Consider the following 12,693-nt stretch of genomic DNA (forward strand, 5'->3'; position numbering starts at 1 on the left):
CTGTCCTCATGTCCATCGTTATGGGAAATGGGATGAGTTGACAATGCGGACTCGACGTCATACTGGGAGTCTTGCATCTTGGTGTACCACAGTACTTCTCAAATAGTGGGGCAAGCCCCACAGGGGGGGCAAGGGGGGAGGTTGGGCATGAGGGGCTTCCAATGGAATATAGCACGCTGGATATAAGTGTACCACTGTTGTAATGCTTGAATGATAACAAGCCTCCAGTCACTAGGTGGCAGCAACTCATTCAGTGGTTTGTACAGATGGAAATATACATGTTATCAGGTTCTCGATAGTATTTCAATTTATGGGGGTGTAGGTGAGAGGGCGAGAGGGAGGTAAAAAAACATTTTTGTGCCCAAGGATTATCTTATTTACTTTTATTTGCGAGTACTGTTTAGAGACTTACTTGTGGACCACCTCGTCCTTCAGCAACCCACTCCCTGACAGGGACAGCATGCACTCTTGCAGCTCCTCCTTCACCGGGTTCTTGAAAATCACCACAGCCTCTGCCTTCTTGTTCACACTGAGCTCAGTGGAAACCTGTAACAGACCCCGACAGTCAGACAAACACCGTCACACGGCAGCGCTACAGCGCTCCGTTAACCAAGTCTTCTACTGAACCCCTCTGTAGCAGCTGGGACTACTGCGGGTCGTTTTGACACAGAGACAGTGACAGGGAGTTACCGCGACGATGGCGAGAGGCGGTTCCTGGAGAACGACGTTGTCCTCAGCCAGGTAGATGTTCACCGGATTCTCCATGTCCGTCACCACAGCTGAGATCTTGATGTTGTCGCCGTCCATCATGTACTTGTGGTAGGTTGAGAATGGGATCAGGATAGGTAAGGAAAGATCTATAGGAGGAGGAGGAGGAGCAGGAGCACAGACGAAGAGAAGGAGGTGTTTGAGATACAAGGTGGCCACAAACAGAGTCCCCCGTCCCACCCCCCAGGGTGAAGAATGGTAACCTTTGCCAACCGGCACCGTCTCCTCCTTCTCCTCCATCATGATGTTCACCGCCGATGAGCCGTTGTAGTTCATCACCTGGGCACTGACAACGATGGAGAGCCGCCTGGGTTCGGTGCTCTTGCTGTTAAGCACCAGCTTCAGGTCTACATCCTTTCCGTTTATTGGCTTAGACACCTGGGAAACATTTGTGAAGTCGCGCGACCAACCGTTGTAGGTTTACTAACAGCAGCTGCTTCGAGTTTAGATGTATGTAAATGGATTCAGTTCATTAATGTTCATTGTAAAGGTGTATTTTATACTGCACCTCCTCAAAACGCATGTAGACGGGTGGAGGTGGAGGTGGAGGTGGAGGGGGAGGTGGAGGAGGGACGCCAGGAGTGACCACATCTGTTCCTCCACCCCCGGTGCTCTCAGCGTTGACGTTCAAATTTGAGTTCCTCTCCTCCGCCCCTCCCGCTTCCATGCTCTCCTCCGCCTCTTCCCCTTCCTCTACCCCCACCAAATCGTCCTCCTCTTCTCTGGTGAAGTCTCTGGTCAGAGCATATTTGTAGACGTCTCTCTCTCTGTCCGACCCTGTGAACACAGCAGCCGCTTTAGAACTCGTGTCCGTTATTTTTTTTTAATATTTTTTTTGGCTAATGTTGTAGCTAACCTAGCTATGTGGCTCTGCAGCCTTGGTGAAAATCTACGTACATTTTTCTTAAAAAAAAAAGTCTGTCTTCTGCTGCTGCTGCTACAGAAGGAGCAGCTAACCACACCCACCCTCTCTGTGCTTGTAGCAGTCGGTGATGTTCCTCCTCTTGTTGGAGCCCACAGACTTGGTGGAGATGTTCTGACCCACCCTCTCGGTATCGGAGTAGATCTTCATTTTCGTGCCATCGGCTTTGATCTAGGACAGGAAGGGACGTGGTTGATGTTGTTTTTATACACACCAGCTGCAGGGCCTTTTGACCTGCCTCTGCGAGCGATGATCATGACGTTATCTGCCCACTGACCAGCCAGTCGATACAGTCTGCGTTGACCTCAGCGAAGACAAATGGGACGTCATATTCAAGGTCAACGTCCCCCATCAATATGGCTTTAACTGGGGCCGGACCACAGCAGTAAAGACCTAGTCAAAGACAAACAGACAAATTATTATTAATGAGTCATTGCTTATTATCAATTACCTAAACCCAATTACCTAGAACCCAGAGTTCTTCAGTAGGGGGTGTGCGACCCCCAGGGTCAGTGTTTATGAATAGTTTGGAATATTTATAAAAGCAGCCATTTAGTTAAAATGACTGACCTCAAACATTTACATAAATGTAAATGTAAATCTATATATAACTAAGTATATACCCAGGAGTATTGATACTTTAAAGATATCACAGTAAGTTGCAGCCCGGAAGGAGGATGTCCCATTCTGCTTTAGCATTTGCTAGAAAATCAAGTTCGTCGAGAGATTTAAAGCAAAAGCTCTGTGTGCGACAATAGTCATGTCCACCATAGGAGGGCACTGTGGAGAAACAAACTTAACCAAGGCTGTCCTAAAGGGTGGGAGTGAAGGGAGTGGGGACTAAAGAATTAAGTACAATATATGGCAGAAAGTGGCTTTGACTTATCACCAGGACTTTTTGGGCAAACTAAGGCCCAGGGGCCGCATGCTGCCCGTTCGGCTTTGTAATTGGGCCCGCCAAACTTGTCCAAATTATATAATTGGTTTGTGTTGTGATTATACTGTATATATATATTATACCCACCAGAAAAGTAAAAGAAAAAACTGAAGAAGCCTCTTGGATGAGAGGTGAAACGTCTTTAACTTACTTGAGGTGAGTCCAGTTGCCAGAGGTGGGACCAAGTCATTGCTTTGCAAGTCACAAGCAAGTCTCAAGTCTTTGCACTCAAGTCCGAATCAAGTCTCAGGTCAAAATAGGCAAAGTCCGAGTCGAATCCAAGTCAAGATTAAAAAGTGTCAAGTCAAGTCCCAAGTCCTGCCGTTTCTGTTTCGAGTCCTTTCGAGTCCTTCCACTCACTGCCACTCCTTTTTTGTTGACCATCTCGTAGTTTTTAAACCCGAACAACACGATCTTTGGTCTCATTTTCTCTAACCCGCGCATTGTTCGACAGCTCTTTCTCATTGGTTGTCCCGCAATTTGACGTTTTATTTGATTGGATGTTGTGCCGACAGCACATACGTACACAATGAGAGATACACAGCGCTCCTCAATAACTTACTTTATAATCTTTGGGTTTTGGAGAAAGTATCAAGTCTTGTCGAGTCAAAGGGCTTGAGTCCAAGTGAAGTCACGAGTCATTGATGTTAGTCCAAGTCGAGTTCCAAGTCTCTTTACATTTGGTCAAGTCGAGTCTAAAGTCATCAAATTGATGACTCGAGTCTGACTCGAGTCCAAGTCATGAGACTCGAGTCCACACCTCTGCCAGTTGCCTACTTTAAAACTGCTTTTGTGATTAGGATTTACAGTGTTTTTTTAAAAAAAGTTTGTTTGCTCCGGTGAAAACTAGTTAGAGGTTCTCAGCTCAGGGAAAAGCTACATTCTTTCAGGATAATTACCATCACTCATCTCTTGGGGTGTTGGATCCAAAACTTGCCAGCCGTCATATTTCCCATCTTCTGCCAGGTCGGGACGTTTCATCCACCCCTCCACCCACACATGAAAATTCCTAAAAATTAACGGAGCATTTTGTGAACAGAAGAAACAGATTCTTCACATGATTCTGAAATGCCTTTGCAAATCTGGGCTACTGGAGAAACCACAGAGAAAAGAGACGGGCGTCCACACCGGAGCTTAGTCCTGATAAATTCTCACCACACCTAAACAAGTTTTAAAACCAACAACCATAAACCACACGCTGCCACCACTTGATTGATGATCACCGGCACTTCACCAGGCCTAAGAGTTTTGGCAACAGCTGATGAAGAGTGTTTATCAGTTTAGTTCAGTGTGAAAAACAGACACACCTACACGTCCGTGCCATGGTGCACCACCAAAGAAAAAAGGTGTGACGACATATAATAATCTTCTAGACCACACATGTCAAACTGGAGCTTGAAAAGCATTTAGTAACTCCATGACGCAGAGTTTCTTAACCTGAGAAATTAAAAGTTATTCTTTTATGCATTAGTCTGTTATGGAGTAGTTACTTCTATACCAGCGGTCCCCAATCTTTTTTTGTTCCAAGGACTGGTCAGCCAGTACCACTTGTTACTACAGACCGAGATACCAAGGTGCTGAGCAATGAAGGATCATTACATTTTGAAGTAAATTAGTAAAAATTAAGTACATTTTTTTCACTGTGTTCAACTGTGGCCCGGTACCAAATTACCTATGGACCAGTACTGGTCCGCGGACCGGGGGTTGGGGACCCCTGATCTATACAGTCTTCCATTTATAACCGGCCCTTCAAGGGGAACTGTATTGCTGATGTGGCCCCCTGGTGGAAATGAGTTGACAACGCTGTTCTAGCTATGCCTGTTTAGATGAACACAACACTGAGATACTCCCAGGAATAGAATAAAGACAAACAGAAAGCTCTTCCTCTTTAGTCTTTAGCCATTTACTGCCACCCAGTGGAAGTAGTATTTAATGGTTCCCCCCTGTTCCCTGTTGTAATGGCCACTAAAGACAAATTGTTATCATTAAATAAATACTAGTTTTCAGACCAGATCATCAACAGCAGTAGCAGAGAATTGGAGAACTCCAGGCAGGGGTCTGGAGAACCTTCATCTTGTAGTATCTCATCTCCATCGACTTCAACCCTGCCACACCATAACACTCATATTCCGTTATACCCCTTCAACATTTTTACGTTTCCTGAACAACCGTACCATTGGTCTGTTACCACTGGAGGCTGTTACCACTCGCAAAGAGAATGTGGTTCTCACTGAAACTGACGTTTGGACAAGAACAAGGTGTACCCTGGTTAAGGAAACATACTGGAGGCTGTTACCACTCGCAAAGAGAGTGTACCCTGGTTAAGGAAACATCAAATTCGAATGACTAAAAGAGTCTCACCAAACACTGTCCCGTGAATCTTTGGGAGCAACACCATAGTCAGCATGGTACATGTCGATGACCAGGTTCTTATTGGTGTCGTGGGCCGAGTTGAAGTTGGTGACCACACGACAGGGGATGCCCAGCAGACGCATAACTGGAACAAAGACAGACAAAACAACATATTCAGACTTCCTGAACGCATCACAGAATCGAATACTTTATGTTTAAGAATGTTGGTTTTGTTTCCAACAGGGCGTTTGCTGTTCGGCCTGGCAGATCACGTTTGCTGAGTAACATCCCTTAGTTGACTTTTGGCACGGCAGTTCATCCTTATTTGTCCAAATACTGAATGGCGTAATGATATTTTCCCACAGTTTCCCCACATCACCTGAACACATCACGCCAGCGAACACCCAGCACTGGCCGTATTTGACCGGATGGCAGTCAATGTTAAACCAGCTCTTCAAGATGGCGTGGCTTCCGTTCCAGTGAGAGGGACGGAATCCACCGGCATACGAACCTCCCCACCTTCCCATCAGAACACCGTGGTCGTCCTCACTGTTAATCTGAGTTTGACAGATAGAACAGAGGGTTATATATTTTTTTATATTTGTCGAATGGAACTACAAACCTCCGACTGAAACAAACCATCACGGTGTAGAACCCGTGTTCTCACAAAACAAGACCATCCTTAGGTTTTCTGGTGTGTTGGAGGCTGGGTTGCAGGAAGGAGTGTGTACAGAATGGTGTCATCAGCATATAAAAGGACAATGTTGTCATGTCAAGATTTTTAAGGTGAAGTTGAACCTGGAATAGACCTCAGAGGAACACCCTGGGAAGAGGGTTAGAGGATGAGATTGATGCACCGATTGTACACGACCCATGTCGGTAAATTAGGGATGCATCGGGATCGGTTAAAAATCCGGTACATATATATATATTTTTTTTGAATATATTACTAGTTAGTGGCGCTTTGGCCCAGAGGCAATGTCTCTGTCATTGGTGTGGAACCCCAGAGTTCACCTCCTGGGCAAGATCGAATCCCGGTTAGGGCAGATGGTACCTTCCAGTGGACCAGTACGGTGCAGTGTGATTTGGGTGGAGACTGCTGCCCCTGCGACCCGGTAATGGATAAGCAGATGAAAATAGAAGGATGGAAATTTGTTCAAAAATTTTTTTTTTCTAAAATTTTTTCAAAAAATTTTTTTTTTCTAAAATTTGTTTCTAAAATTTTTTTAAAAAAAAAATTTGTTTCTCAAATTTTTTCAAAAAAATTTTTTTCAAAAAAATAATTTCTAAAATGTTTTCAAAAAATTTCTTTTTGAAAAAAAATTTGTTTCTAAAATTTTTTCAAAAATATTTTTTTTCTAAAAGTTTTTCAAGTGGCATTTTGGCCCACAGACAATGTCTCTGTCATTGGTGTGGAACCCCAGGGTTCACCTCCTGGGCAAGTTCGAATCTCAGTTAGGGCGGTTGGTACCTTCCAGTGTCCTCACCACCTGCAGGAAGGTTTGGTACGGTGCAATGTGATTTGGGTGGCGACTTCTGCCCCCGCGACCCGGTAACGGATAAGCGGATGAAAATGGATGGATGGATGGATATTACTAGTTAGTGACGTAAATGAAGACCAGATTCTCCTTTAATAAGACGAGAAAAATGGTGATGTGCAGAAAATAGCGATGAAACATGGATATTACTAGTTAGTGACGTAAATAAAGACCAGATCAGTTTCTCATTTAATAAGACAAGAAAAATGGTGACGTGCATAAAATAGCGATGAAATGGTATCGTAGAAACACCAGAAGAATTGCGAAAATCATATATCGTGTGTTAAGTGTATTGTCACGTCTGTAATTTGAATATGTTGATATGATTGACGTCTTTTGTCTTTTTAATCATCGTCATCGTCGTCGTCGTCGTCGTCGTCATACCATGGCGCTGACCACGCGGCCCACGTAGATGGGATCACAGCGCGAGGAAACATCTTTAGCGGGGTCTTCGCCGTGGTTGTTGTTCATATCCAGAATCTTCATGCAGATCTTCACCATGTCAGGCTCAAACTGACAGGAACATATTGTGATTAAAACAACAGCAGTTATTGAGTTACAACTGTTATCAATTCCCACTTCCCTTCAGCACCAGACCAGTTTGTGGTACCTGTCCAAAGTTCCAGTCCATGGGCGTGATGTAGTTTCCACTTCCTTTGTAGATGATTCCCTGCTCGTTCATCACGTACTCCTGCCGTTTCTCCTCGTCAGGGAGAAACACGGTGTCGTCTTTACAGACGGATGAACAGCGTCGGAGGTCAAAGGTTAGAAACCGGAACTTTTTTTTTTGTATTTTCTTCACATATGAACTGTGAAACCGACGGACTGACTTACCGGGACACCAGGGGTTGAACAGCACCACCGGCATCGCCAGCAAGGTCTCCTCGCCCCGGTGTGACACCGTCAGTATGTACTCCCCTATTGGGGCATTTGCTGGCGGGGTAATCTTCAGGCGCAGGTCTCCCTTCGCTGAGGAGGATTTCTTCTTCAGTTTGACCTTCCACATTACCTTCGATAATAATGATTGGTTTGGTGGAATACGTAAGACGAAGGATGTCCCCAGGTCCTTGGAGGGATTTGAGCCTGTAGAGAGGAGGGAGGTGGAGCATCACGGACCTATGGTTTACACCTAGAGGATGGGGCTGTGATTGGAACGACTGCGGGTTTGAATCCTGGCCTGAGCAGCTGACTTTCCCAGGTGCAGATCGAGTGTCACACAGCGGTCGCGGTTTGTGTTTGAATGTTACGACGACTCGCGATATGAGTTAGGCTGCGTCGTAGGATATCGTTCACGATACAATTTTGTTTTTAAACCGGAGACTGACCTGTCAGTCCACTGATCGTCAGCGGATGGCGGTCAGGGGTGAAGGGCTTGGACAGCTCGAGGTTCAGAGTGAAGGGTTGGCCCCGCCTCACGAGCAGCTCCTTGACCGTGACATCACTGGTGTGGTGGTTCACGTTGTTGCGCTCACAGTTGTGTTCCACGTTCTTAAAAACTGAGAAGAAAAAGAAAAAAAAAAAAGAGAGTTTTTAAAAAAAAAGTGGCAGGTGGATGAGGAACTTGAACTCTTAAAGGTACAGCGCACCACTGATGAACTGTGTACTGTATAAATGTGCCCGATGAAAGAGAAACGTGTTGGGATTTTCACAAACAAACGAAATAAATGATGAACTGGTGAAGTGTTCACACTCCGTCTTGGTCCTCACTTCAGATTCAAAGAGCAACACGTCGATGAAAGAGAAACGTGTTGGGATTTTAACAAACAAACTAAATAGCAACACGTTGAAAAAAAATTGGAATTTTTTTTTTTTTTTTTTTAAAATCCAACAAACAGACTCTTGGTTAAAATCTGCTGTGTTTTTCCCTCTGAACCTCCAGAACAGATTGAAGTGCTTTTTTTTTCATTATTTTCAACCAGTAAGATGTACTGTAGTGGGAGGTCAAAGGTCAGCTAAGGTCAAATACAAAGTGGTAAATTAACCGAGACCGAGTTCTTTTGTGATTGCAACATATATATGTATATGTATATATTCATGTATGTATGTGTATATATGTATATATATATGTAGTCAGGAAATGAGGCTACACTATGACCTGACATGACCACATACAACTTAATGTTGAGGCACTATGATGACTCATCTGTTTTCATGCCTGAGCCGAAGGGCGTGGGAGTCGGAGCTGGGTGCAGTGGACAGGGGCGACGTTACATCATCGGGATCTGCACACTCTGAGTTCTTGGGTTGTGAGGTCAGACTCGAAATAATTTGTGGTCTGAGAGTTGGTCGTGTCTGAGTTTCGGATACAACAAATGGGTGAGACACGTGTAGAGGCAGGGGGGGGGGGGGGGGGGGGGGGGAACAAACAGCCAGTCACACCTTTCAATCATCTTCAACCATCTTCAATACACTGTGGAAACCCCTCCCCCCTCCCCCTTATCTCCCACCCCTTCCCTTTCCTGTGAATTCATATGAATGAATACATCCGTGGGTTTTTTGTAATCCGATCTTTCACTTGAACTTAAACGACCTAGAGAAACTGTGGGTGTGATTGACAGGTAACAAGAAGAGCGAGATAAGTCAGTGGCAAAGTATTTGGACCAAATTGCGACAGCGACGTAGCAGGTTTGCGGGTAAAGGTCACAGGGGAGACAGTCAACCAGGAACGTTACCTTTGAGGGGTCGCGACCTGTGTCGAGAACCTGGATCTGGATCAGAACCAGAATCCACGGACTTACCTCGGCACCCTTTCGTTCGACCTTTTGACCTCTGACATTCTGAACAACCGTCCAGGTTCAACCGTCTTTGTTTTATCCTCAGTCTCTTCTTTTTTTCATCAGTAAAAACATAACAAACTGATCCATCGGATCGGAACCATTTAATAAAACAACTGCAGACCAGCCTTAGATCTGAATACTCAGTTTAACGCCCCCCCCCCCGCTGGACAGTTTACCAGAGGTGTGGACTCGAGTCTCATGACTTGGACTCGAGTCAGACTCGAGTCATCAATTTGATGACTTTAGACTCGACTTGACCAAATGTAAAGAGACTTGGAACTCGACTTGGACTTTAACATCAATGACTCGTGACTTCACTTGGACTCGAGCCCTTTGACTCGACAAGACTTGATACTTTCTCCCAAACCCGAAGATTATAAAGTAAGTTATTGAGGAGCGCTCTGTATCTGTCATCGCGTTGTTTTGACGCGATAGCATCGAGCCAATCAAATTGCGGGACAACCGATGAGAAAGAGCTGTTGAACAATGCGCGGGTTAGAGAAAATGAGACCAAAGATCGTGTTGTTCGGGTTTAAAAACTACGAGATGGTCAACAAAAAAGGAGTGGCAGTGAGTGGAAGGACTCGAAAAGGACTCGAAAGGACTCGAAACAGAAACGGCAGGACTTGGGACTTGACTTGACACTTTTTTGACTCGACTTGACCAAATGTAAAGGGCATTGCAGCTCGACTTGGACTCTAACATCAATGACTCGTGACTTCACTTGGACTCGAGCCCTTTGACTCGACAAGACTTGATACTTTCTCCCAAACCCGAAGATTATAAAGTAAGTTATTGAGGAGCGCTCTGTATCTGTCATCGCGTTGTTTTGACGCGATAGCATCGAGCCAATCAAATTGCGGGACAACCAATGAGAAAGAGCTGTTGAACAATGCGCGGGTTAGAGAAAATGAGACCAAAGATCGTGTTGTTCGGCTTTAAAAACTACAAGATGGTCAACAAAAAAGGAGTGGCAGTGAGTGGAAGGACTCGAAAAGGACTCGAAAGGACTCGAAACAGAAACGGCAGGACTTGGGACTTGACTTGACACTTTTTTGACTCGACTTGACCAAATGTAAAGAGACTTGGAACTCGACTTGGACTCGAGAGGTGTGGACCCGAGTCTCATGACTTGGACTCGAGTCAGACTCGAGTCATCAATTTGATGACTTTTTTGACTCGACTTGACCAAATGTAAAGGGCATTGCAGCTCGACTTGGACTCTAACATCAATGACTCGTGACTTCACTTGGACTCGAGCCCTTTGACTCGACAAGACTTGATACTTTCTCCCAAACCCGAAGATTATAAAGTAAGTTATTGAGGAGTGCTGTGTATCTCTCATTGTGTACGTGTGTGCTGTCGGCACAACATCCAATCAAATAAAACGTTGGCCAATCAAATTGCGGGACAACCGATGTGGAAGACATGGCGAACAACGCGCGGGTGAGAGAAAACGATACCAAAGATGGTGTTGTTCAGATTTGAAAAACTACGAGGTGGTCAACAAAAAAACGAGCGGCAGTGATCTGTGTAAATATATTATTATATTTTCTTTAAAAGGACTCGAAAAGGACTCGAAAACAGAAACCGCAAGACTTGGGACTTGACTTGACACTTTTCAGTCTTGACTTGGAACTCGACTCGGACTCTGCCTGTCTTGACTTGAGACTTGACTCGGACTTGAGTGCAAAGACTTGGGACTTGCTCGTGACTTGCAAAGCAATGACCTGGTCCCACCTCTGCTGTTTACTAAGTCACCAAGTTGTTCAGACTTGTTCAACAAATATTGACTTCTTTTGCTTATTCAAACGCGCTGATACTCACTAGGTAACAGTGAGTATCAGCAACAGTGAAAACACAGATGAGTATACAGAAAAAAAACAAATACTTGTACTCAAATCACTTTGTAATCAGGTGAACTCTAATCAGGATCAGGCGAGTTGGTCTTGACACCAGGTGCCCTTTGTACGTAGACGTGGCCTCGGCTGTGAGTGAACACATCACATCACACGACAATCTGCCCACACGGTCAACCAAATACTTTCAGTTTCTCCGTACTTTACTCTTTTCAAACACAGACACAGTACTGACCTGATACTGGAGTCGTCATGTGTCCACACCAGCGTAATCACTTACTTTAGGGCTGCGGTTTATCTTCAGCCCAGTACAACCTACCCAAGTATCTACTCCTCCCAGTACACTCAGTACACTCCGTTGAAGTATCTCATCAACCCAGTACACATCGACGAAGTATCTCTTAAACCCACTACGTATCACTAAAATAGCTCTTCAGCCCAGTATACACCACTGAAGTACGTATTTCTTCAGCCCAGTACACAACATTAAAGTATCTCTTTAACCCAGTACACAACATTAAAGTATCTCTTTAACCCAGTACACAACATTAAAGTATCTCTTCAACCCCGTACACACCATAGAAGTACCTCTTCAACCTACTACACACCATTGGAGTATCTCTTCAACCCAGTGCACACTGTTGAAGTATCTCTTCAACCCAGTACACACCCCTGAAGTATCCCTTCAATCCAGTACACAATACTGAAGTATTTCTTCAGCCCAGTATACAACATTGAAGTATCTCTTCAACCCCGTACACACCATAGAAGTACCTCTTCAACCTACTACACACCATTGAAGTATTTCTTCAACCTACTACACGCCATTGAAGTATTTCTTCAACCCAGTACACACTGTTGCAGTATCTCATCAACCCAGTACACACTGTTGAAGTATCTCTTCAACCCAGTATACACCACTGTAGTATCTCTTCAACCCAGTACACAACACTGAAGTACGTATTTCTTCAGCCCAGTATACAACATTGAAGTATCTCTTCAATCCAGTACACAACACTGAAGTATTTCTTCAGCCCAGTATACAACATTGAAGTATCTCTTCAACCCAGTACACACTGTTGAAGTATCTCATCAACCCAGTGCAAACCACGTATTCTAAAACAGCTGAATTGTTTCCAAAGTTTTGCAAAACAGATGTTGTTGTAGCAAGTACTGTTTAAATACACAACGTACGCAATACACTACTTTTGAGTATCAGTCGTTTATCGTTGTTCAACGACGTAGTTGATTGTGATTAAAAGTTATATATATATATATATAGTTTTAATTGTTTAGAGGTTAATTAACATTTTTGTCAGAGCCTTTGGAGGCAAACAGCACCCCCTAGGGGCCAGGTTTATTTTTAGCCGTATTCCACAGCCGACTGTGGCGTTTACCGTGACTCATGGCTGAAGTTAGAGGATTAGGGGTTCAAATAAACTGTTAACAATAATATTATGAAGCTCACTGAGCAGGTGACGACGATACAACACAACTAAAAACTGCAGTAAAGGCCACAGGAAAACACAAAAAATACTCC

The 12,693-nt window shown here is 44.4% G+C and overlaps 1 protein-coding gene across 1 annotated transcript in view; it reads right to left on the reverse strand.

The window, feature by feature from the left end:
• The window catches only part of tgm8 (transglutaminase 8), a gene marked incomplete at its 5' end in the record, with an annotated part of 9,306 nt that extends 1,280 nt beyond the window's left edge, over positions 1–8,026 (reverse strand). The window contains 13 exons of the mRNA XM_025059982.1: positions 413–546; positions 691–857; positions 972–1,146; positions 1,277–1,545; positions 1,735–1,861; positions 1,968–2,083; positions 3,527–3,636; positions 4,989–5,124; positions 5,359–5,536; positions 6,902–7,030; positions 7,128–7,246; positions 7,352–7,600; positions 7,843–8,026. Of these exons, the coding sequence (XP_024915750.1) occupies positions 413–546; positions 691–857; positions 972–1,146; positions 1,277–1,545; positions 1,735–1,861; positions 1,968–2,083; positions 3,527–3,636; positions 4,989–5,124; positions 5,359–5,536; positions 6,902–7,030; positions 7,128–7,246; positions 7,352–7,600; positions 7,843–8,026 (2,093 nt within the window). The remainder of the gene's footprint in view (positions 1–412; positions 547–690; positions 858–971; positions 1,147–1,276; positions 1,546–1,734; positions 1,862–1,967; positions 2,084–3,526; positions 3,637–4,988; positions 5,125–5,358; positions 5,537–6,901; positions 7,031–7,127; positions 7,247–7,351; positions 7,601–7,842) is intronic.
• Between the last annotated feature and the right edge of the window lie 4,667 nt (positions 8,027–12,693).

The sequence above is a fragment of the Cynoglossus semilaevis genome, chromosome 11 (genome assembly GCF_000523025.1).
Source record: "Cynoglossus semilaevis isolate Cse_v1.0 chromosome 11, Cse_v1.0, whole genome shotgun sequence".
NCBI lineage: Eukaryota > Metazoa > Chordata > Actinopteri > Pleuronectiformes > Cynoglossidae > Cynoglossus > Cynoglossus semilaevis.